Source organism: Argiope bruennichi, chromosome 1, assembly GCF_947563725.1.
Source record: "Argiope bruennichi chromosome 1, qqArgBrue1.1, whole genome shotgun sequence".
NCBI lineage: Eukaryota > Metazoa > Arthropoda > Arachnida > Araneae > Araneidae > Argiope > Argiope bruennichi.
The window spans coordinates 125,348,477-125,376,393 of NC_079151.1; the positions used below are offsets into that span (position 1 = coordinate 125,348,477).

Consider the following 27,917-nt stretch of genomic DNA (forward strand, 5'->3'; position numbering starts at 1 on the left):
ATAAAAAAAATTTTGCAACTTATTTGGAAACACGAGTAAAAGCAAATAAACGAACTTTTTTCGTCAGCATTAGTTTTAGCCATAAGTGAATTTTAAACCATGTTACAAAGCAAATAATTTATAATTTCAAAAGCTCATTGAAACTCTTCAAGCTATAAGACGCATAAAACAAAATAAGTTTGCATCAAAAGCTTTTTTTTATTTTTCATTGAGTAAAATGGCCGAGCAGATGGTTCCCGACTCTTTTAAACGCTTCTTAGCCGGTGAGGTGAGTATTTTTTTTGTAACCTACTCATATAAACTTAACGTATTACTTTTTCATTCTGGTTGTAAAAGCTATAATTGAGGATATTTATCCATTTTTATAACTTTTGTCTCATGATTAATCCCATCTGATTCTAGAAAAAAGTTTTGCACTTGCACATTAATTGCATGACAGCGATTAACCGCCAAAACTCGTACGCAAATAGATTTTTCCTTAACTAAAATTTGATGCTGTTTGCCAATGGCAGATAATATTAAGTTCGCTGATGATTATTTTAATGCGCAAATACCAAAATATTAAGTGTTTATATTAAACAATTTGTTTTGGCACTTTTCGGTTAGCCAGTCGCAAGCAAAATGTCGCCAAATAATTTAGACCTGTGTCCTAACCTAACAAAAAAAAAAAGTTTTAATGTTAGGTTTGTATGCAAGTTTGAAGCAGGTATAAATTATTTGGCGACTTTTCGCTTGCGCCCTGCTAACTGAAAAGTACCTTTGTTTTCCATAAGCATAAAGAAATCATATGTTAGTAAGTGAAGTCTAACGAAGCCTGAAAGTAACTCTTCCTTTCAGTTTCAGGTACTTATATATAAAGTCAAAGCTAATTCCTAACTGACACACATAGTATTTGTTGTGCATAATGTCTTTCCTTTGACATGATATGGAAGTTTGGAGAATGGGTACAGCCTCCAGTACAATTTATGTCGTTTGATCAAGATTAAAAATTAAAAATTTACATACAATCCATTGGCGACTTTTTTAGTCATTTTACCATCGTAAACAGGAATTTGTTTTAGAAACCTTCGCCGTGTATTTTCAATGGTATGCTTGGTATTTTGTAATAGCTACTCGCTATTACAAAATATATCCAATGCAGCAACTTTGATATAGGTTCCTAAAGTCGTTCCGAAATCAACTATCGTGAAGTTTCAAACAGGAGTGTAAATTTCAATTATCTAAAATAATTTAATTATGAGAAAATTATTTAAAATCTTTGGTGATAAATCTATATGCCAAATTTCATCTATGTATTTCATTGTATTACCTGATTTATCAAGTGCGTTTTTACAAAGACGAATTTCATCTAAAATTTTAAAGAGATCTACAATTTTGGTATTAAGAATGCATAAAATTTCTTCCATTTAGCTCATTTGAATTACCATGTTCAAAGCGACAGATATCATTCCAAAAGCAAGATCCCCTCCCCTCCTTAACTGAAGGAAATCCAAAACTTGAAAATTCATTAGAATCTCCGATTGAAATTTCTTGACGATTTTTATCATGCTTACAACCAACACACACACACACACACACACACACACACACACACACACACACACACACACACACACACACACACACACACACACACACACACACACACACACACACACACACACACAAACAAACAAACAAACAAACAAATGTAAGGTTAGAATTTTTGGCTTGTTTCAATTTTGCCGGGCAAATCTCACCAAACAGACTTTGTTTGCGACAGCACACAGTACATACTTTTAAAAAAAATGCTAATAAAACTTCAAATCTCTGCAAGCGAAGTTTTAAAAATGTATCGGTGAAAGGATACCAGTGGAAATATTTTGTTTGTATCATTGATTTCTAGCGCCGATTGCTTGACTTTTGGCGACTTTATCGCCTGCACCGGGCGAAATGGGAATTTCAAAATTATAACACTTCGTCGTAAAATAATTAACAAGCGAAAGTAATAAGATAAATACAATGCAGAAAAATTATTTAAAAAAATGTGATCTTTCGAAATATTTAGTCATTTTGGGAAGAACATGCTTATATCTTAAAAACATAATGTCAGTTTAATTTATTCCCTAAATGTCATTAAGAATTATATTTTATTTAGTTTCAGCCAATTAACTACTGAAAAACGTTGAACATGAAATTTGTCGATTCCTAATTCTGTAATGTTAATATGAAGTGGAAATTCGGAGAGGAGTCAGACGGTTCGGGTGGCGCTCTTGTCATCTGACCACGACTCAAAATTTCGAAATCCATTCAAAAATTCCCTCTTATTGCTTGGAAAAGCGACATAAATATAACTAAACTAAGCATAAAATATAATTATTTATGTTCATTTAAAGCATCTTTTCCCAACTGGAAGCATATGTTTATTTCTAACGGTTTAGAGATTGGCTATTGGATCACATTTAGAGTACATACCCCATGTATTATATGACATAAACTGTCTATGAAAGATGGTTAACTAATGCAAACTGCGGTTTAGTTGCGTCGAAGGTCGCAATGCTGTTTCTTGTCAACCATCTCATCAAAGAAACTTCTTTATTCGATTTTAGATAAATTCCCTTCTTTGTAGATAACGGGCGTTCATAAAAGCTAATTTCCAGTAAGCGAAACACATAATTCTTCATTGTTCTGAGTTCATTACGTCGCGCTTACTTCCCCCGAAGCACAGTAAAGCTGTGGGTGGCAAAAGGGGTAAGATGATAGTCTATATCGATCGTCCTCGTTTAAAGGTTTTAGTTAAGATTCCGAATTTCTCTGCCCCAGTTTTGCGACAGATGGGGCCATGCTGGATGAAATCGAGGTCAGCGCGGAAATTTAGGTTTGTCTAGACGCGCTAGAGAATGCTATTTTTTCCCCTTTATTTCATTTGTATTTGTTTATCTTTTTTGTGTGTGTGTGTGCGTTTACAAAACACAATCTCACTGATTTTTTTTAATAGTATTGTTCTATTTAACAAAAAGGAGGTTTCTTCATTAATCAATGCTCAAAAAACTTTTTTTTCTCTCGCTACCCTATTTAGCACTAAAAATACTTGATGCCCCTTCATAGAATTATGCATCAGAGCGTAGAAAAAAAGTATCAAAGATATTTTTTCCCTTTAATTAAAATATTTAAATATTTTTGCTTCGATTAATACAATATTTTTTATATTATAGTTTAATATTTATCTGATAGCCGCCTTTGGCGACCACTTGAAAAGCCGGAAATATTGTAGTTAATATCAGTTAATCCTTTAGTGGGCCATTTATTTCTTTTAAATTTCTCCCGGTTTTTTTTTTTTCCCTTGTCTTTATTACCAATTAAACAAAAATATGTAATATATTTATCCAAATTTTAAGTTTACACTTAAATTCTGGGGTGGGAAGTATACTTCATTTACAGCCATGAAAAGAATTCCATTTAACGGGGATTATTTGCCATGGGAAAAATGAGAAGGATGTTGCAATGCACAAGAGTACCTCACTTCTGCTGTCCTGTAGCGGGTCCTCTTCTCTTGGGCGTTTGTTCTACACTTCCTTTATCGTCTATAATTCTAACCAACTTTGGTATATGATTTTCCACACTGGCTAAGCCCACTTTAATAGTTAGTAGGGCCGCCTTTCCTTTTACTTGAGGAATAGCCATCATTTAACTGACGATCTAATGCTGTACGGAATGTTAGCTGGCATAACCTTATTTCTTTCGTTCATTTGCAACGATATAAAACTATTTACGATTCAAAGGTAAATAAAAAAAATTTAAAAAAAAGATACAGCAGCGTCACTGTTCTTTAGATGTTCTTCCTATTTAGTATCTTTCTTTCCTTTGATCGAAAGGATCAATCTTCCCATGATATCGTTGTAGATAGCGACAGATATTGGGCAAGGTACTTCTCTTTTAGTACGATCTTTTTTTTGTCTGCTATACAGAAAAGGCTCAATCGTTTAGATAAAATTTCATGCCCATGATAGCGCCAAATTGTCAGACATTAAAACCTTTATTTAATAGGTTTGCATATGTTCTGTTCATTTTATATTTGAAAATTGTGAAGAACAATTCCATGACGTGGAATTGAAATTTTGTCCAGTTCACCTCTGAGGCAATTTGATGTTTTCGCAACTTCGTTTTTTTTTTTATTAATTTATTTATTTTTTATTTATCCTACAAATTACGCAAGTCTTAGACATATTATTTCTACTTCAATAATGAAAGATAATCACACGATCAAATATTTGATGAAACAAAGGAAAACGATTTTGGTTTCATTTACAACAATGAAAATATCGTTGTGAAATATATTTACAAATATGCTTAAAAGTTAAATTTAAGGAATTTTACAGCAACTAAACTGACATCATTTGAAAAGATAATTTTTGATCTTCAAAATGGTATAAAAATCATTTTTATGTAGAAATATTTTTAGAAATTATAGCTAAAAAAACTCAGAATCTGGATTATTTTTTAATTTAAAGTTTAAAAAAATCACTCTGAGGTCGCATTTCCTCTCCAAGGTATATGTGCCAAATTTGAGGTCAAACAGTCTGGCCTGTAGAGTACCAACACACACATATACATATTCATCTTCATTATTAGTATAGATTTATAAACTAATTCAATATTTATTAAATTAAAATAGAATTAACATCTAATAAATAATTTATTTCTGCATAAATAATTATATTCGGCACAGCAAAAGAAAGGTTACTTAACATATCGTTTTCAGAAAAGTTAATTTTTATTTTCTCGTATATGAAATATAGAAAATATTGTAATCGTTTGAAAATTCGACCTGAAGAGTTAGGTGAATCTCCCGAGCCAGATAAACACATTCTAACAAAATGTTTTTAATCTGATATACTATCTGTAAATAGCGGGGAATGTGATGCAAGAATCGTTCTTTACATGTTGCCAACATTGTCGAAAATAAAAGTGAATAAAATATTGCTTTACTATGATATTCCGGACTAAAGATTCGAATTTGCCGAAAGGCAAACATGTTGTTCTTCATTTAATTTACTAATATGAGAAAATTTAGTCATTTTTCTGAGTTATTTCCAACATATCCAAAACTACTGCATTGTGCGCATTGTGATCATTTAAGTAACTTGTTTATTAACCCCTTCGCATACAATGACAAATCTCATCGAACTACTAAATTTTTAATTTTTAATCTATAATCAAATGAAAATACTGAGAATTTTAAAATACAAAAAAAAAAAAAAAAAAAAAATCACTTAAAAGCACTACAATATCTCGTATCTCCTTATTGCTATTAATTCCTATTATAATATAAATGTCCCAAAAAGGATGCGTCATCTAATTAGGAAGTTATATAAAATCATAGGTCAAGAGTTAACAATTGCCCATCATCTCTTTTCCTCAATTAAAGTAGCTCTCTTGTCATCGCGGCGTGGTCCTTTTCTTTCACAGACGTAAAATCTTTTCTCTTGAGAACTTTCTGTTTTCAACCAAAATCTCTTGCTATACATATGTAATAATATTTTAAACTCTAATTTCAATTTAATTAATTTCCAAGGTTTTATCTTAATTTAGCCCATAGTCACTTCATTCTAAAATATTCTCTTATTTCCTGATCTAATTCCACTTTCTGTACTTAATTAATTCAATATAAGTTTCGTAAAATTGCTGAATCGGCTAAAAGCCTAACTTTCCCACGCTCCGAGTGAAAGGACAAAGCACTGCTGACGTGACAAATTCTTTTTTAAAAGATCCCTGTGTTTTCCCTGCCTTATCGGCGCGTGTAGCGAAAATCCCTAATGAAATCTCGTTGTATATAAGCACTATGGAGAAATATTTTCCCTATAAATATCTCAGGCTATATAAGACCAGAGATAAAATGTTCAAGAGGTTTTTCTTCATTTCTGTCTGTGTCGTTCTGTGTTGTGTGTTGCTCGTCGCTCCTGCTTGTAAATAATGCGTGCGTTTCCAAGATGAAATAAAACGACGTCTCGAAATCGAAAGTCGCTTCACTGTCTTCGAAACTGCATTCTGCTTCGCATAAAATAATGCTTACATGTATACATATTTCATTTTTTTCTTTTTTTAATGTAATAATTAAAATTGTGCTCATTTTAAAATTCTCATGTCTATGGTGCAGGGTACTTGTTGAATCAACGATACACCTTAATTTTGACTTTATTGCCCATAGGTTAAAATTTGTCATCTTTTGACAGTTTTTGAAACTGTCTGTTTGAACCAGAAGGATAAAATTTGGAATATGATCTTTACACCAAAATTATATGTCTGGCAAAATTATATATTCCTGCGTCCAAAATTTGATGAAATACACTTTTTTTCGTGTCATGACTGTTATATCCTGGTGAATAAATTATAGACTAGACTGTTATTGAATTGTCTTAATTACTTTTTAATTTCGTCATAAAGTGAAATCAATTTACACTCTCACCCCAAATAACCTTTACTAATAATGATGTTCAAATAGTGTCAGATTCCTTTTTTTTTTTTTTTTTTTTTTCAAATTTTAAACGTTTCTTGTTGATAATTCAAATGTGCTGCACTTTTTCTCCGTTGCTCCACAAAACTTGAATTTTGTATTGAGATATTATTTAAAGAGTGGATATTTGAAAGTGTCTGATAACTTTGTTGCAAACCCAAATGATATTTTTTCTTTTACTTCCAAAGCTGCTATTTCGCATAAGATTGACAGTGCAAGTATGTTCGATGAGTATGTGTTCAATATGATATAATGTATGAAATATTCTTACACTGTTATGATGTGGATTTTTGGAAAATGGAGAATGATTCGATGACTGTTTGTAACACATTCCTAAATTCTCAGCACATCAAAAACAAGAGTGTTCAGTAAAATCATCCTTAAAAAAAATTATATTCCATGAAATATACCTTTAGTACTGGGACCTACAAAAGTTACGCATTAAAAATGCACGTTTATTTTTATGCTTATCATTTTATGCTACTAAATAAATATTTTGATAAAAATGATTCCATAGATCCTTTGAATTTTTATTCAGCTACAAAATCTAAACAGTTCTATAAAATTGTTTGATAATTATGGAATTTAGTACCACAAATTACCCACATTATTTGTATATGCAAAACAATGTAACTATTTGCAACAAAGATAAACATTTTTCAATCCTTAACAACTTAGTTCACTGAACTTTTTTTATATAAAATATTTCGCTTTGAGAATAGAATAGAAAATGCATGTAATTAAATGAATTGCTTTTACATATTTTTTTTTGAATAATTACTATAACAAATTATTACTATTTAATAATATCTGTGACTCTGCTTTTCAACGAATAATTGTTTTATGAAATGTGAATAAACTTTTCTTTCTTCACTAGGGTCTAACTGGTCACTTGGTGTTTGCTATTGCAGCAGCAGCTTTTGGTTCAGCTTTCCAACATGGATACAACACAGGAGTTGTTAATGCACCTCAAAAGGTAAGAGTGTTTCGAGGCACTTTTTTTTAATCAATATAGTTAATATACTCTTTAGGTATACACTTTAAATTAATCTTTTATACCTAGATTTGAAATTAGTTTTTTATATACAGTGTTAGTATACAAAATTATATAGCCTCAGTTTGAAAAAATAGGAAAAGGGGATTTATATTTTTGGACCATGATGAAAATGAATAAAAAAAATTATTATGGTTGCGCTAATAAATTTTTTTCCTATTATTGATTGAAGTATAACTTTTTTTTTCAATTATTCATTCCTAAGTTAAAATACCTCTTTCAAAACATTGCAGCACAATAATGTTTGATCTAGGCTTGATTCGCCAATCTTTAATTAATTTTTTTAATTATGTAGTAATGATAATGTACACTCAATAGACTGCATTTAATATCGTTTCAAAATGAGGAAGTATAAATATCCAATAACTAAAACACTGAAAATTACTGTTATAAAATATGCTTAAAAATATTTCGGAAAATTCTTTATAATTAAAGAGATTGTTGATCGATAAGATTAATAGCAGTGAAAAACTAATTGCAAGAATTTTAAAATGCGTTGAAAAGTTTTTGAAGAAAAATATGAGTTAAAGAAGTTTATTGAGGAAAAACACATTTTAATATACTAAAAATCTAGTAAATATTCTGGAAAACACACCCCTTTTTTACTTAATATCTACTATCAAAAATATAAATACTGATCAAATCTGATAACTTTAGGACCGGCAGTTTGCGTTGAAGAGCGCTTTTGATGAATTTTATTTCATGCATGCTAATTATGTCTATTTTTTACAAATCAAAACTCAAACAATTAAAAAAAAACTGCTTACTTTATTCTAACTAGCAATTGAAACTATTTCAGGTACAAATAAAATTTTTGAATTCTTTTTGTACCTTAGGGGATTAATTAATTAGATTTTTTTTCTTGAGTTTGTAGTTGTAAATATTTTCCTAGCATTTTGATTTTTGCATCATTCAATCTCATGAACCACGTCACATCTTTACATGAGCTTCGCTATTTCAAGATTGTTTCAGCACCATTTTCTTCTTATTAGTCATTTCATTCGGAAACTCTTTAACTTTATACATTGAAAAATCATTCATCCCCCCCTCTTAGTTACCGTAATAAAACATTCATTTAGAAAAACACGAATGACACTGATTGATTGATTAAAGACAAAATAATTGCTGAAAAATAAAGTTTAGCAGAGGCATTCGCAGTTTTGTATTAATCGATTTGGAATCTTCAGCAACATTAATAGCACTGGTGTCGTGGAATCATATACCCAAATGCCTTGACATTCCCTGCTAATAGTTAAATGGCTCGTTACTATTCATTCTTTAATAATCGCTCCTCACCCTAATGAAAATGTAAAATCGAGTACATGTCTCATATTATGATTTTTAATTCATTTAGGGCAGATATCGGTTAAAATGGAGATTTTTGCTCCATGCAATGTTTTCAAAAATTTTGAATTTATGCAACATTTTTCGGAATGACTGTGTTCAGATTTAGCGCTGCCTAAAATATAAAAAGCCTCTCATTTGCTGATACTTTGAGATTTTACTAAATAAAAATTATCAGAAAAAGTGTCTCCTTCAGGAATGTCTTATAAAAAGAAAAGGGAAATTTCCTTTTAAGTCTTTTATGAGATTTCAAGAAAAACTCAATGCCATCAAAAACATAAATTTTAAAAAAAACCAAGTCTCGGAACTCAGTTCTTCTATCGTAAAAAGTTGTGAGATCCATTTAAGACCAAGTCGGTCAATTTATTCAGTCCCTACTTAAGGGTGCTTCTGTCTTAAGTTATTACGTAATTAGCTAACTTAACAACATCTTATAGTAACCATATCAATATTAAAAATCTTTTATGATTTAAATAAATAGATTGACTTGGCCATCGCATAGATTGACTTGGCTTCTCGGTGAATTTCGGGATGAGACCCCATCGCATGAAATCACAATGTATCTTTACATTAAATTAGATTACATTAACATATTATATTAAATTAGATTATTTAGTGCGATTGCCAAGTCAATCTATTTATTTTAACCATAAAAGAATTTTAATATTGATATGGTTACTATAAGATGTTGTTAAGTTAGCTAATTACGTAATAACTTAAGATAGAAACACCCTTAAGTAGGGACTGAATAAATTGACCGACTTGGTATTAAATGGATCTCTCAACTTTTTAAGATAAAAGAACTGAGTTGCGAGACTTGGTTTTTTTACAAGTTATGTTTTTGATTTCATCTCATTTCTTTTTGTATGTAGTCTTCCTCTTTTTCTTTTTCGGTACTACTTCTTGAGCTTCAGCTACATTTTTTCTTAATGCCCACTCCCTGTCTCTATGGGTTTTTCTCGTAAGCTTTGATGTTACAATTTTTGACAAGTCTGGACGGTAAATGCTTCTTAGTCTCTTGTATTCACAAATTGAGAATTCCTGCGCTTTAATACTTCCAAAGTCGACATTTATTAGATGTAAGCCGTCCAGACGTATAACTCTCGAAATTGCCACGTAAGCTTGACCGGATGTTAATACTGCAGAACCTATATCCATCAGTGCATTATTTAGACTTAGGCCTTGACCTTTGTGTATGGTTATAGCATAGGCTATACATATGGAAAACTGTTCGAGATGAACATAAGCTCTATTAATAATTTCAAATTTAGTTTTGACCGGACTAAGCTCGTAAACATGTTCTTTATTAAATGTAATGTATATTTTCTTAATTATTTTTGTATTTTCCGGATCAACCTTTACTCTTTGCACTATACCGATAGAACCATTAACTAAACCAAGACTCACGTCAATATTTCGCCTTAACATGACTTTTGCTCCTATTTTTATAATTATGTTCTCTTCGAGGCCTGCAGTCATAGAAGCATCGTCTTCATATTTTTTTATGCATTCACGAGCTCTTTTTGTTAGGTATCTGGGGCAATCTATGCTATCTATAGCTGTAAGTTTTATTTCGGGATGTGGAAGAGATTTAAGCATTGCAGTATTTAATTATTGACACATGTTTTTTGTAGGTAATAAGCAAACGGTATCATCAAGAAGTTTCAAGAGGTGTTCATTTATTTCAATTAATCTGTTTTCATTTGAATTGGATTTGAGAGTTATTAATCTAGTCGAGAGTAAGTCGCGGTCTTTTTGTGTAGTCACACCTAATCTTATTCTATTTAGCATTTCAACAGAGTCAAAATCATTGAGCTGTCGCATGTTAATTGTAAGTTCATCGTATGTGAACAGTTCAATCGACAGATTCGGTATACTGAGGGAACCTAACAATTTGTTAGTTTCAGCAGTTGATAGTTTTTCAAAAGGTGACTTTTCTCTTACCGGCAGAAGCTGTAAGAGATTTCCGAAAAGTACAAGATGTTTTTTTCCAAACCACCCACTCTGATCATCACTTGTGTCGAATATTTCAGATAAGCGTAAATGAATATATGTTATAGTAACATTGGATATCATCGACACTTCGTCTATGAAAAACAACACTTCTTCTTTTAAATCTGATCTCAGAACTTGGAGCACTTCATCAGAAAGTGGCTTGTACTTCGGTGTTTACTTGTGTTCTACAGGCAGCTGCAATAGTCTATGTATAGTCAATCCATTCACATTGAATGCAGGTATTCCTGTTGGAGCACTAACTGCCACTTTTTTGCTTAAATACATCTTAACCCAAACTTTCAGAGTTTTTATTAAAAAGCTCTTTCCAGTGCCCCCCAGTTCCACTCACAAAACAGCGTAAAACGTTAGCGTTATTATCAGTTGTGTCCATTTTATTTGTGATCATATAGAAGACTCTTTTTTTGATCGGCATTAAGTTTTGCGATCATATTTTGAAGATCAGTTTACTCTTCTTCTACCAGATTGATTCTCTGAAAATCACTCATTGCGTTTGCAGCTTCCACAGCTTCAAATTGAATTATTTCAAATTAGATATTGTTACAAGCCTGTAATTTTTGCTTCCGAGCGAGAATAGTGTCATCATAAGAAAGACCGCTTTACATTAATCTGTATTGAATGCTGTCGGATACTCAGCCAGTGATCCCAGAGCTTGGTGACAAACTTGGCGGCCATTTGGCGACTTGGCGACGAATTTGCCGACAAAATAGATAATGCTCGAAACTTCGAGAAATTTATAGATCCGTCCATAATTTCACGCATATTTTAGTTTTTCCTTGATTTATACACAAAATACTAATTGTATTCTAAATTTGAAGCTTCTATGTCAGCTAGAAGTGCCTTAGAGTTTTCATGATCGGTCAGTCAGTCAGTGACAAAATTCACAAACTTTGACTAGTTACAATTCTTAAACTACTGGTTCAAATTTAATGAAATTTGAAACATACCGTATTTATATAATGCCTACTTGGATTCTGAAAACTCAGGCTCCTAGTTTTATTCACAACGAAGTTATAGGGGTCAAAAATGGCCTGAACTGCTTCGAGAAAAGGATGTTACGGCGTGCCGCTTGTTTTTTTCTCGACTTGGCGGGGGCACTGCCGTGCCCCCAGATATTTAAAACAATTTTTAGAACAATTTGATAACTTCATATCCTGATTCTAAAATAAATAAAAATTCGTTCCTGCATGCATTATATTTTACGATTAATTTAAAATCCAGTTTCATTTTTTGATACCAATTTTTGAATTTTAAATTTCGAATAGGGTTATTTGTATCTGGCAATATACATATACTTGTTTGTAAACAGAACTGTCAGTGTACGGTTTTGATAAAAAATTTTGTGATATTCGAGTTTTGATTTTTGTGAACCCGGCACAAGCTAAGAATCCGTTCAGGAGCATACGCCGGAAAACAAACCTCATTCTTTCCTTCCTTTGATAAAAATAAGTATCTGGTTTAGTAGATACCTGAAGAATTTAGAGAAATTCCGGATATCTGTGCCATTATGAAATAGTCAAAGAATAGAAGGGGGGATATTATGTCTTCAGAAAGTTTCAGAAAAATATAATAACACCAATTCTTTTAATAAATTTAATCTTCCGAATAAATTTTATCCTTCGCCTGGCGGCAACAGGCGAAGGATCTGAAACCAGCATCTTAGCAAGGCAACAATCCCCGATCTAAACAGCCCAAGAAACCTTTCCTCTACAATAGGTAGGCGACGTACTGGACATTTCAAAGGCATGAAGATCTCAGGAACCAATATAAAATCCTATCGCATCTGCAAGTACTATCCCCATTCGCAACTAACTCCAGATCATGTTTTTGACTACCAGGCCATTATCGGTTCCCTCTCAACTTGGAGCACCCCCAATCGAAATCCTCCATAGCCATCGGGCTCCAGAACTTGCAGATCTTGTCACCAAGGCCTTTGGAGAACTCTAATCTTTTGCACTAGCACTGTATGCATAAACACAACAACAACAACAATCATTCGAACAGCCCAATGTATAAAACAGGCAAAGAAATTAATAATCTAGATCATATTTTAATTTTTTATTCAAAATACTCTACCATTTGTCGCTTTCTTTGGAATAAACTAAGTTTGAAATCTTCAGATTTGAAGAATTTATCAGCAAAATATCGAAAAATGAAGTCTCCACCACTACCCTTCAGAATCTAAAATTTTATATATTAACAAACATTACATATAGTTGTGAATGCAGAGATTCAGCCTGTACAGCAAAAAATCTCACAACCCCATCAATCAATCATTTCATTGTTGTTGGACCCTATTAAATGCTTGAAACTCAATATAACACCATTATCTTCAGAATCACTCTTGGATTTCTCAACTAGACTCCACACTGCTAGCCTACCAATTCTTGCAGGAAAAAAATATTTCACAATGAGTCTCTTTATGAATAAATGTTTAAGGAAGGCCATCATTACCATTCTTAATATCAGAAATTGAGCATTAATTTAACTATGAAAGATAAAGAATTCTTATAAAACTCTCAAAGAACTTCAAAGATCCTATCAACCCTACTGATGGAATTTTAAGTAATTCGTGTTTCAAAAAAAAGTTTAGCTTCTTAGAAACCCAAGAATGGAAAATGTTCCAAGACCAATTTAACTGTTATCTAGACAAATATATACGACAGAGACTGTTTAGAAATTGTAAGTATAAGTCACTTATCACTAAGTTTTTGAAAGGAATGAAACAATTATTCAATTTCTAAATACATTCTATAGAGCATTTGAATGAATAAGGTCTGGATATTTTGATGAATCTATTAAGGACATCCTCAAAATTTTAATTTCAAATGAATTATTCATTGCAGTCTTTGCCTAAACTGAAGAATATAGTACAATAGCTGAATTTGAATTTTTTTAAAAATCTTAGTAATTCCATTTTTACAGCTGAAGCTTTTGTATTCTGTTAAGCAATTGAGACAGTATTTACATTGCAAACATTGTTAAGTTTTTATTAGTTTTTTTCTTAATTTCCTAAATAATTAGCTTTAATTAAATTTATTTTTATGCTATCTTTATATATTTTTTGACTTGCTTTGGTAATTTTATTTCTTAATTAAATAGAACCATGAAAATATTGTTCATCTGTAAAGAGTTGACAAGGGGTTAAAAGTTTAAGAATACTATTTCTAATTTGAAGGCAATAGAGTAAAAAATAAAATTTAAAAAAATAAAAATTTACTTAAAACAAATGTTGATATAATACAAAATGTTAAAAAAAGAAATTCAGTATGTGAAATTTAATTAAATTTTTATTCCAAAATTCTGATTTAAAATTTAAGTAAGGCAATTTCTAATGTCATTTTTTAAAGTAATTTTTTTCATGTGTTTTATTAATTCTTAAAATATATTTAAATATCGAGTTCAGAAAATTCCAAGCTATAGTAGTTGGTTGTGTATTATCAAAAACTCAAAATAATCATACTTCAACAATCTAAAGGTTTTTTTTTATATAAAAAAAACTAAAATAAACTTTTATATTAGTGTTGGGGCAATTTTTTGTATTATTATTTGTTATACTACTATAATGTTCTTGGACTGTCTTTTTAGTTTAAAATGTAATTTTGCCTTTATTTTTAATTCTTGTAAACTTTTAAATTTTGAAATTTATTTGAGCTAAATTATTGATTATATAATTTTTATTATAACATTATAAATGTTACATTTACGTTAGTGGGTAATTTTATTACTTTGTTTCAAGATTATATAAATAATCGATAAGTATGCAATAAAATATAATTTTAATATAATAAAATCTATTTTGGCATAACAATATGCAAATATTGGTTTTAATAATAGCTAAAATACAATATAAATATTTTAAGAGGTGTTGAACTAATTATTTCTAAAATCATTAACTCTAAAAATTTATTTTTATTCATTGCTTTATTTACTGATAAATTATGTTTTAATTGTCATTTAGTTTTAATTGCGAATTGTGAAATCTGTGTATTATTTTATTGAATTATTATTAAACATTTTCTTGATTTTTTTTTGTTACTGTTCATGAAAATTAATATTTGATTAATTATATTTTAGCTTGTTGAAAAATTCATCAATGAAACATATTCTGAAAGATACAATGAAGTGCCAAGTGATTCAGTTGTGACATTGATTTTCTCACTGATGGTATCAATCTTCTGCCTTGGTGGCATGCTTGGAGCTCTGGGGACAGCTTATTTGGCTGAAAACTTTGGTAGAAAAGGTGGTCTTCTGCTGAATAATGCCTTTGTATTCGTAGCAGCTGCACTGATGGGCTTTGGAAAAATGGCCAGATCTTATGAAATGTTGATTGCAGGCAGATTTGTAATAGGTCTTAATTCTGGTAAGTTATTTTAATCCAATAATACTTACTATCTTATAAATAGAACAGTTGCATTATACTTGAATGATCAAAGTTTATAAATGTGGAAGTAAGGATTACCTTTAGTAAAGAAGCCATACTCTATTGCCTATTACTTGCAGATCTAGTTAGATGAAATCTTGAAATTTCAGATATTTTATTTCAAAATATGAATAGCATATGAATCAGCTGCATATTATAAAATGTCATTGATTTAGTATAAATTGGTCATCTAAACATATCAATAATGTAAATAATTTAATTAGAAAATTATTATTCAGTGGACAGTTAAATTTCATTTCCATGGTTAAGCTTATGCATTCTACATTTTTTTTTATTTGTCTGATAAATTAGTATGAGTTCCAAAGTATCTAAATTATTTTCATCTAGCATACCAAATTTTTCCATTAATCAGATTTTAAAGTGCAAATGAGCTTCTTGTCTTAAAGTTCTTTTAAAAATAAATTTAATATTAATTCAAGAAATTAGAAGGTAATCTTCAATGTTTTTTTATATTGTGCTATAATTTTAAAAAATCTTTTGATATGTATCAATAAAATCCCTTAATAAAATTTCACTAGTTCTTCTGAAATTTTCTAAGAAGTTAATAATTTTACTTTGGTTATTTTAATCATAATAATTTTTAGCAAATTTAAAGGAAATTTGCTGAAATCTATGCTTTAGATGAAGTTTGGCATGAAAAGGCTAATGTAATAATTAACTTCCTTCAGATGATTTTATTGAAAAATCTAGATATATTTTCCACTTTTATGCATTTTGGCTTGAATTTCTTGATATTTGCAGCATTCTATTTTATATTAAACTGATTTATCTGCTGTTTACAAGAAAAAGATCCATATGATAAATAATCACTTAATTGATTTCAAGTGGGTTATTTTCCTATTAAAAAAATGAAAGACTTCATATCAATTTGGAGAATATTATTAAAGTAAAATTTTAATGTCATATAACAAAAACATTCATGGGATCATTTGTATATCTAAAAAGTAATGATATATTTGTCCAAATGTAAATGTTTTTATATACCTTTACAATTTCCTAAATGTTTCACATTTTATAATTTTTGAATTAAATAGCAAATCATACTGTATATTATTTATTCTATCTCCACTAAATATAATTCAGATAAGTAAATTTTGTTTATAGGTTTAAATGCTGGCTTGTCTCCAATGTATCTGACAGAAATATCACCTGTACATCTGAGAGGAGCAGTAGGAACAATATATCAATTGATTATAACTTTCACTATTCTTGTATCTCAAATTCTGGGCATGCCAGAAATTCTTGGTACTGAAGGTGGATGGCCAGTACTCTTTGGTATTATGCTTACATATTTACCCTTTCAAAAATCTTTTTAGTGTTTACAAAATAAATTACTAAAAAAATTTGAAAATAATTCTTGTTAAATTTTCAAGGCATTTTAGGTATGGTTGATATATTATGTGCTTTTATAATAACTCTTGCATGCTTAAAATACAAATAGATATATTCATATTATTTTCATTACACTGATGTATCTAAATAATATTTATTTTACAAGAATTTGAAGCCTGTTTCTATTCTGTTTTAAAATTTATTTTATCTGCTTTTGATTAATCAGTTGATTCTCCAAAAATATTGCTTTGCAAACTGTTAATTATTGATAAAAAATACACAACTATTTAAAATTGTATACTTTTTTATTTGTTTAGTTTTGTTTTGTTTTATAAGACTGAAAAATGTAAATTTAAGGAAAACTGGAATTTATGCAAAAATGAATTATTTGGAAAGCAACAGAAAAAAAAAAAAGAAAAAAAAGAAAAGAAAAAAATATATTGTCAACTTTGAAAGACTACTGCCTCAAAATTTTCAATTTGTTATTAAATCTAGCCAAATATATCATTTTAAAAGAAATACCTGAATTTGCAAATAATAACTTTTGTGAAAAGTTTTTTTTTTCTCCTTCATTGGAAAATGTAAAAAGAAAGAAACCTAAATTATAATAATTTTGAAATTCTAATGTTGATATGGGAAGGCAAAATATTAGGTAATTCCTATATTTCTTGATTTACGATTTAATAATTTTGTTAAACTAAATGTTTTATTTTAATCAGTTATGTTGTGTGTGCGTGGGGGGGATATTTAGTTTAATGATTAATTTTATGAACATTAACTCTTCTTATTTATGTGAACATGCTTATTAATAAGGTTACTATCTTTTCCTTCCTTAGGTTTAATAATTGTTCCTGCTATTTTCATGTTAGCCACATTACCTTTATGCCCAGAATCTCCAAAATATATCTTAATATGTAAAGGAAAAGAAGTAGCTGCTCAGAAAGGTAAGTTTTTCTTCTTTTTCTTTTTCTTTTTTTTTTTTTTAAATTTCAGCATAAGAAATGTAATGGCTTCAGGAAGATTTCTATAAAAGACCATTATTTCAAATTTGTAAAAATTTCCATTTTAATTTTTAAATTCTTCAATTTAAATAATGTTTTTAGAAATTTCCTAATCTGATACCATTGATTCCGATTCTGCACTATGAGAATGTTATTCAGACATATCTCGAGAAAATTTTATAATGGTCTTTTCAAGAATTCATTACACAAAATATTTATTTAATATATTTTGAGTAATTTTTTTTAGCTTAGCTCCATTTTTATAATGCAATTTTTTTATAGTTAAAAATGTTTTATTTTAATAGAACTTTTTTTTCTAAATTTATTCTTTTCTATGTGAATCAATTCTCTCTCAATATTTTATAAAATATAACGCTTTGAAATTAATAAGCCTTTTAGCAATAAATAAAAGAACTTAAAATTCTGAATTATACAGTAGTTTTCTTTTTACTTATGCTTTAAGTCTAAGAAAATTATACTGGGCTTTTAAAATATAGCAAATGCATCTCAGATTTTGCATTTTGCAGCTCCAAGTGTTGTATATTATGTAACATCTTTTTAAAAATAATGGCCGATTTATTTTCATATTTTAGCACACTTTTAATCAATGCATCAATTTTTTTTATGTTATTTTAATATTTTCATTACTTTATGAAAATGTTTTTATTATAATTCATAACTTCACATTTATACACTATTGCAATTTCATCAAGTTTTTGGTGTTTTTAACTATAATAACAAAATGAATCTGATACAATAGATTGGAGTCTAATTAATGATGCTTTACAAAGTGTTTATATTATTCTAATATCTTATAATTCATTTTTGCTACAAATTTATTTATTTGGTTACTAGGTTAATAATTATCTTTTATCTACCTGCCTACCATCTTCGTCTACTGTGTGACCTTATACAGCTGTTTAGGTAGAAATCTGTCTCTTTGAGGAATGGCAAATTAAGTAACATTTTATTGAACTGTAAGCATCCCGAAAAGCAGAATAATGATTTCTAACTTATAAACATTATAGGAAAAGGTATCAATAAATAAGACTCATCATTTTGAACACAATAATAATAATTTTTAAAAAATGCAATGATAGACGATATGAAATGAAAATGAAACTATTACCAATTTATTCCTTCTTAACTTGACTAACATTTATACAGAAATATAATCAAACTGCTGGATCAGTTTGAAAGTCCCTATTTCATAAAAGGGCTCTAATAGACCACTGCTTCACTACTTATTTGAGGTCAATATCAGAGTATGTTTCTGACTGTCAAGGAATGTGTCTAAATAGATGAAAATGCAAGAATATTTGGGCTTATGTTGAGTGATCCTCATCAAATGTTTGCAATTTTTTTTTCCATCCATTCATGCAGTTTTTTTTTTTTTTTTTCCTCCATTCATCCAAAATTGCAAGATTTTTGGTTGAGAGGCTTTTGAGTAGCATCACTCTTGCATTTTCAATTGTTCTGATCCATGAAGAGATTTCTCAACAGTCAGAAGCTTGACTCTGATGACAACTTTAAACAGGCTTTCTATGAGATCAGGATTTTCAAATTGATCCAGCATTGTGGCAAATGCTTCAACATGAAGTTAAAAAATAATAAATTGGTAATATTTTCATTTTTGTTTCATAGTGTCATGTATTGCATTCTTTTGAATTGTGTTTGAAATTGTGTGCAATACTACTTTGTATAGTGACAAAATATGCAACAACTTGTGTTGCTTTTTCTTAAAGATATTTACTTATTTTTGTATTAATTTTGTTTTATACAAAATTTATGGACTTTATTTAGCTCTGAAATGGTTCCGTGGCACTGGTGATGTTCACTATGAAATGGATGAAATGCGAAATGAATCACAGGAATTAAAAATGGTCCCCAAAGTGAGTATTTTTTTTTAATATTTCAATGTTGTTATATTAATTTTTCATAAAATTGATCTCCATATTAATGAATTCTAAATCCTACAGGTCACACTGAAAGAAATGTGGGGAAATGTTGTGCTGCGTAAACCTCTAATCATTGCTGTAGTTGTTATGTTATCTCAGCAGTTGTCTGGTATTAATACAGTAAGTATATTTCATTCAGTAATGTTTATAAAATCTTTTTAAATCTTTTTTTAGATGTTAATAGTAATTACTTCTTGCTTCAAATATGTAAACATCAATTATGTTTTAAAAGCTTCAACTTTAATCATATAAATGCAATAATTAATAACCTTTTTTTTTTTTTTCAAGTAAAGATATAAATTTTTTTAGATGGTCCAAGACTTTTTTTTAAAACTGTTTTAAGTTTTAATTATGTAATCTTCTGTAATATAACTCCATAAAGTTATTCAAAATATTATCTATACTTATATATAAAGCTCTGTGTGTGTGTGTGTTGGCGTTCTACAGAAAAGACCATTTGACCTACAGCTACCAAATTTGGTATGTGTACCTTGGAGGTCGGGAATGTACACCTGGGGTCCCTTTTTTGAAATTATAATTTTAATCATTAATTAAAAACTAACTTTCCCGCCAAAAAATCGTCCATTTTCCCCATCGCCAACTTTCCCGCCAAAAAAATCTTCCATTTTCCCCACCGCCAAATGAGTAAGGCTTCCATTTTTTCTTCTCCCAACAGTAATGAGGCTAGGGTTAACAATTTTCGGCCGATTATTTCAAACGATTCTGTTTATTTTCTAATGTTTTATGCATTTAAAATTAAACATTGTTAATTAATCCATGTTTCAGATTCATTCTGAAGTACTTTTGAATTAAAATAACACAGAATAAAGGAAATTAAAAATATCTAATCTGCATAGCGTTACCCCCAACTGGAGTAGAAAAATTCACGCATTTGCGATACCGTAACTGGCGAAGAAAATTCACGCATGCGCATTGTGTTCTAATTGTTGACATGACAATCATTATCAACGGATGATTTAAATTATTTTTAGGTTAGTTGTATGCTTTTGCAAGTAAATTGTATTTATGTTAGTTTAAGTTCATCGTTTTTTAAGTAATAACCTGTTTTCGACTGATTATTTTAAACGATTCTGTTTATTTTCTTAGTGTTTGATGCATTTAAAATTAAACATTGTTAATTAATATACTTCTAAAGATGAAACTGAAAAAATTTTGTTGACAAATTCTTGAGATATTACATAAATTAAGAAATATATTTTTTAGTGCCCATAAGGTTTAAATGCTCAATAACTCTGTTTTCAGTAATCAAAAAAAAAAAAAAAAAATGGTTTGTTTCAGTAAAAAATATTATTATATTAATTGCAGATTAATCTTTTCCACTTTAATTTAAAGCATAAATTCTACATGAGCTAACTGAAAATTGGATAGATACAAATTACGTTATGACTGAAGGCCTTTATAATATTCTGAGTCAATTGAAATTTGAAATTTTGAAACATTTTAATGAAGAAGCTATTAAAGTAGGAATTACATAAAATAGTTAATTATTAAAATTTTAACAAGCATTAAGATTGGTGAACCGGCTGGTCGCCAAAGGTGGCTAGTAATATATATTAACATGCTCATTTTTTTTTCATCTTTAGCATTTTATTTTGACTTATTTATTAGTATCTTGTGAAATATATTTCTTTAATAAAAGAATGTATCCGATAACATCAAATCTAATGTAAATATTAAAATGGATTTCCATTTCAATGAATGAAAGTTTTATTTAATTTTAATTCATTAGGGTGTCCCATAAGTTTCTTTCCTATTTCTAATATGATATGAATACACGATATTTACAGTTTTAGATATTATTTATTTTGTTATATAAGAACCCTTTTGCTCTATTACCTTCTTCCATCTCTCGGGAATCCTCATTATGCCTGCTTTCCAAAACTGTTGTGCTTTGGACAAGAAATAATCCTCGAGGTGCGCTTTTCTTTCCTTGATTTGATTTAAAGCGCTTATCGCGAAGAGAATTTTTTAAGAACAGAAAGAAGTAATAATCACATGGAGCGAGATCTGGAGAGTATGCAGGATGCGGTAAAACATCCCAATCACACTGTAAGTGCTTCTCTCTTACGACTAATGCAATATGTGATCTCGCGTTGTCATGATGAAAAACAACGCCTCGTCGATTCATTAATTCTGTCCGTTTTTTTGCTATAGCAGCTTTCAATTGATCCAGTTGATGACAGTATTTCGTAGAATTTATTGTTCCACCTTGAGGAAGGAGCTCGAGCCTTTCCAATCACACCAAATAGACAAATGAGTTTTTTGGGGGGTGTAGCCCAGCTTTGCCACAGTTGAAGGACTGAACCGATGGCATAGACGGCTAATAGACAAGCCTACATGTGTGCACAAGTAGGCAGATAAGGCATTCATAGCGCAATGAGAAAGAAACTTTTATGACACCCTAATAATCAAAATTAGATAAATTGTTTGAAAACTAACTTTCCACATAATATTTGACTTTACCATTTGGATATATTTATCAATATGCTACAAATAAAATCTAAGGAAATTTATTACCTTGTATCTTATTTTTTTGACAATCAATACCATATTATCTATTTTAGTTAATTTCTTTAAGAAAGTTGTTGAAATTTAAAATTTATATACAATTGCATTATGGTTTTCGTTTCTTCATTTAATTAAGTAATGAGGTGTGCGTACATGCTGTAAAAATGTTATAGTAAGAAAATTAAGAAATTGTTATTTCATAGTAGTGTTCAACTCAAATTAATTAAAATTGTTATCAAGAGGTAACATAATCCCCAAATGTTTATGTATTTTATAATTATCAAACTAAGTTTCTATATTCGAGTTTTTATTTTTAAATATTTCTCTTATGTCATTTCCTTAGGTTATTTTTTACTCGACTTCAATTTTCATCACTGCTGGACTGTCCAATCAATCGGCTATTTATGCTACGTTAGGAATGGGAACTGTGAATGTGCTTATGACGGTTGTTTCTATGGTTTTGGTGGAAAAGGCTGGAAGAAAAACTCTTCATCTTACAGGGCTAGCAGGAATGATGGTTATCACTGCATTACTAACATTATCTCTCGCTCTGACTGTAAGCAAAATTATTTTAATTTCTAATAATAATAATTCTCATATCATCTTATCAATCTCAACAAATGTAAATCTCATTTTAAAGCAGTTTTTAGTATACTTTACCAACAAAGGCAAATTTAATTATAATTATTAAAAAAAATTTTAGGATTTTTTTCAGATTTTAGCTTTGTTATTAGGTTTATATATAAATATGAAACATAATATATTTTCTGAATTAAAAAATATTCTTTGATTATAAAAGTAATAAAAAACATAGTTGTGAATTTTATACGAAATTAATATTTGTTTCAACACTGTCTTTTGATAATCATTTTAAAATATCTTTTATCTGCTTTATAATTCTGAACAAATTATAAATTTTGATATGAAGTATTCATTATCATGATACATTGTAATAGCTTTTATTTTGTATTTCAGCCACAAGCCACATGGCTGTCATATGTCAGTGTGTGTTGCATAATTGGGTTTATAATATTATTTGCCAGTGGACCAGGTGAGTTTATTTTTTAGATCAAAGCTTAATATTTCCGTGATTAAGAAGTAATCTTTACAGTTGTTAACAGATATGAATATTTAAATGTTCAATTTTTGCAGTTTCTTAATTTTACTAACAATAAATTCTGCAATTCAGTTCTGGTACTTTCAGATATTTCATTAAATTATAACTACCAATGAAAATGTGTAGCATTTAGAAGGAACGTCTAATTTTTATAAGTAATTTTATGTTAAATTGCTTATAAAAAATCTTCTAGTGATATAAAAGCATGGAATCTTATTTTTAAGTTCATATTTACTTAAGTAATATAATCTATAAATTGCTTGTTTTTATTTTGTTACATTCGTTTCTTTTATCCATTTAATTATAATCCAATATATAAAAATCTCATGTCACGGTGTTTGTGTTCGAACTCCTCCGAAACGGCTCGACTGATTTTTATGAAATTTTGTATGTGTATTTGGTAGGTATGAGAATAGGCTGTAAAGTATATTTCACAACGCTAGGTGATTAGGGTGTTCCTATCTACGTTCACTGTATACTGAGGAGAACAATGTCTGCTTGAAATCATCGCTACTCTGACGTAATGTTGAAAAAGTCCAGCTAAAATTAAACACGCGCTTGCAAATGCTACAAGATCCATCTGCTGACACATTCTCGGACCAATTGTTACATATCGGTGATGGAAATGTTGCTGTCTATGAAAATACTGGATTCATAAATTGCCCACTCATTTCTGCACTATCGTTGATTCGCAAAATGCTCTCATTGACCGCATATTTCCTGATGTACGCACACAATACATAAATCATTCGTGGATGGCAGAAAGAGCCATTTTGGCAGCGAAAAATGTGGATGTCGACGATTTAAACTTCAAGATACAGCCGTCGTTGCCAGGCGACTTGGTATCATACAAATTGATCGATACAGTTTTCGATCCTAACTAAGCTGTAAATTATCCAACAGAGTTTTTGAACTCACTAGATTTGCCAGGCATGTCACCACACCTTCTACGACCGGTTATTTTACTTCGGAATTTGAACCCACCATGGCTGTGCAATGACACGCGATTGGTCATTAAAAAATTGATGAAAAACGTTATCGAAGCCACCATTTTGAATGGTAAAATTCCGAGCCGAAAATGTTTTGCTGCCACGAATTCCAATGATTCTCGCAGACGTGCCAATCGAATTCAAACGCGTTCAATTTCCTATTAGATTCGCATTCGCAGTGACAATCAATATGTCGCAAGACCAAACGATGTCTGTTTGCGGCTTAGATGTGGGCACACCATGTTTTTCACACGTGGCATGATCTCGCATGGGCAAACTATCGAGCTTATTTGTGTTGGCTAAAGACGGACTGAGAAAAAATATCGTACACTCAATTGCTCTTCGAAATGAATATTGATTTTCTTTTTCATTTTTATACTTTAGGACAAAAAAATATATTACTTTCTTCACTTTACGTTTAACTTTTAAGAGATCAAACAATGTATATGTTCGTTACGTTAATGAAATACATTGTATTGAGAAAATGAATGGTTGGTGTTTTTTAGTTTTTATCGGCGATCATCCTCTACAGTGCTTCATTCCTCTTTCTGTCATAGATCTCATCCCTAAACACTTACAATACATTCGTTAACATCCAAAATATTCAATAGAAATAATTTATATTGCAGAACAACGTTTTTCGGGTCAGCTTGTTTTTAAATAAAATTTTGGACATAAAGATGAGCAAAAAGCATCTAAAATACATTCTCTTTTCTGGTACTTGTGTATTAACCATATTCCAGTAATTAATTGCCAAATCTCTTGCATTAATGGATTTTTCATAACTATTGTTTATTTATGGCATGCAGTAAATGATACACAAGCACTGGATTTCTTTACTATTCTACGAAGCATACAACTCATACAGAACTCTGAAAATGAACACTTTGTGACATTTGCACCTTGCTCAGTACCCACTATTTTATGCAAGCTAGGGAAAAGAGTTAATATCTTTATTAGAGAGTATTTGTGGTCTCTTATTAGTTTAATGTTGGTTTTAGATTTATTAATGGTATTAAAGAAATAAAAAAAAAACAGTTGAAAATTGAAATAAGAAATTTGTACATTCTGTTCTTTGTCATTATAATAAATATGTCTGTTTATGTATAATATATGTAATAATTTTTAAATGTTTATAAATCATCTATATGAAAATAAGAATGAATTATATTTTTCTTATTTTCATATGAAATTTTTAAATCGTGTAGTTTTTAAAAATACATTTGAGTTAACTTTTAAAAATATGCATTGAACTTGGCAAAATTAAAGAAAAAAAATTAAAAATATGTCTTTCCCAGGATCCATTCCATGGTTTTTGGTAGCAGAACTCTTTGGTCAAGGAGCAAGACCATTGGCTACAAGCATAGCTGTTTCTGTAAATTGGTTGGCTAATTTCGGTGTCACTCTTGGATTTTTGCCCATTGTCGTAAGTATTATACGCTTTAATTTTATTGTTTTTAAATAGAATAATCAATAAATTAAATGTTAAAAAAATTATATTTTATATAGTCTCTCGGTTTTATTAGTGACATTAGAAAAAGATTACTGTCTCGCAAACATTTTCAGTTTTAAAAAAATCATTCAGCTGGAATTGAAACTGTTCAAATAATTTGAATATCATTTAGACCATTTCAATGGCTGAATAAATGAAAATCAGCCAATCAAAATAAAACATTTTATTTAAGCAGTCATTCATTGATCTAAAATATTGAAATTCAATTATTTGTCTCAGTCTCGAGTGCAGAAATTTTTTTGTTTTTTTTTGTTAAAAACTCTAGAGGTATAATTATTTTATTAAATATGATGATGAAGAGAGACTGTAGGGGAGGGGGGGGATTTTAGACTGGGTATATTTTTCAATAGTAATTGCAAACATATTATGTATAAATTATTGGTCATTTAGAGTCATTCTGTAAATGTTGATCTGAATGGGTTTTTAAATCAAGCTTTGGGTCATAATTATAATGGATATTCTATATGCTTTAAGTACAACTTCAATCTGTATGGTATTGTAACCCGGTATTGTATCAGTCAAATTTCGCATTTTTTTTAACCTTGAATACAAAGCTATTTAAATGATTTTTACTTATTTTTTTATTTTTGCTCATAATTTCTGAATAAAAAATTGGTTCAATTATAATAGCTTAAATTATATGAAACTGCAATAAAAATGATAATACAAGGTTATGTCAATTTCGTCAGCATTAATCAATAAATATTCTTTAAAAGATCATTTTTATTGAATTATTTGCCAAATTATGAGACAATACACACACACACGCACGCACGCACACACACACACACACATAATGAATAACATCTTTGATATGAATGTCTGTGAATGTTTATGAATCAGTTTCTTGAAATCATCTAATCAAACAAATGCCATGTATGCGATTGGATTCATTTTTATTCTCGATTGCTTTTTTTATTGCTTTATTGTAATCAAGTTTATATTTTTATTCTATTTCCATAGGAATCTATTGGCGAATACACTTTCCTCATCTTCACAGCTATTCTAGCAATGTGTTGTTTATTCACTTACAATAGAGTGCCTGAAACAAAAGGTAGAACTGTCGAAGAAATTACAGCAGAATTTAGAGAAAAATCTACGAATTAATATATTTCTGGATGGAAAAACTGTGTTTCTCATATTTTTATTTTTACTATGAAACTTTTTTTCAAATGGCTATCTTTTAAAAAAGAAACTTTCTTGTAGAACTTTATCTTTCAAATTCATATGGTATTATTCAATGAACTTGAATATATGTTTTATATGGATATATTATATATATATATGAGAGAGATCAATATCTATATGATAAATTTATAAGAATTCCACTCTCATTGTATATTTTCTGTTTTAAACCTGTCTTCAATTTGTATTTTACATATATTTAATCATTTTTCATTCATATTTTGTGTAAATAATTGTTCTCATCATGTTTAAATATTCATTTGGAATTAAACTTTTTCTATATAACTGGCATTTCCATTTACTGTTATTGTGTCTGTTGGTCTATAGTGTGTGCGCGCATGAGTGCAGAGCAATTTATCTCATTTTCAACCCTGAAATTTGGTAAACAGACAATCATAATAATGATTTTATGCCCCAAATTTAAAAATTTAATCAAGAAAAAATTATTCTATACTTTTAGTCACTTTGAGTGATTTTTTTCATGCATTTTAGCTTAGTGATTTTACTATTATCGTGGAAAAAGAGTAGATGCACCATTGGATAATCCAAACATTTCTTGTTCTAATTAATTTTGTTTTCAATGTCTAAAATATTTTAAGAAATTTTCTAAATCTAATCAGTTTTTGCAAAAGATTTTTTTTTTTTTTTTTTTTTTTTTTTTTTGCTAAAATGCCTGCAACCAAGATTCTTATGTTATCTTTTTCAAATTATTTAAGATATAGTAATTAGAATATTTATAATTATTTGGAAAAAGGAAATAGGAAAAATCTTTTTGTTGTTGTTGACTTTAAATTGGTTACCATATGGGTCCAAATATTTTCATAGCAATTCCATGGAGGGAGATTTTATTTCCTCCCTGATTGGACAAAAAGCCAAATTGGAAATACGATACAAAAAATAATGAATTATTTTTGCTCGATTTAAATTTCGGAAGCATCATTTGCA

General features: G+C 29.4%; 1 protein-coding gene across 1 annotated transcript; it reads left to right on the forward strand.

Annotated features, from left to right (window-relative positions):
* Positions 1 to 217: 217 nt before the first annotated feature.
* On the forward strand, positions 218 to 27,257 carry LOC129974985 (solute carrier family 2, facilitated glucose transporter member 1-like). The gene is made up of 11 exons (XM_056087833.1): positions 218 to 268; positions 7,371 to 7,469; positions 14,982 to 15,267; positions 16,453 to 16,623; positions 17,517 to 17,624; positions 19,485 to 19,573; positions 19,661 to 19,759; positions 22,512 to 22,724; positions 23,144 to 23,219; positions 25,573 to 25,700; positions 26,751 to 27,257. Exons 1-11 carry the CDS (start codon positions 218 to 220, stop codon positions 26,892 to 26,894), a joined length of 1,464 nt encoding a protein of 487 aa, XP_055943808.1. The 3' UTR covers positions 26,895 to 27,257.
* The last annotated feature ends 660 nt before the right edge of the window (positions 27,258 to 27,917 follow it).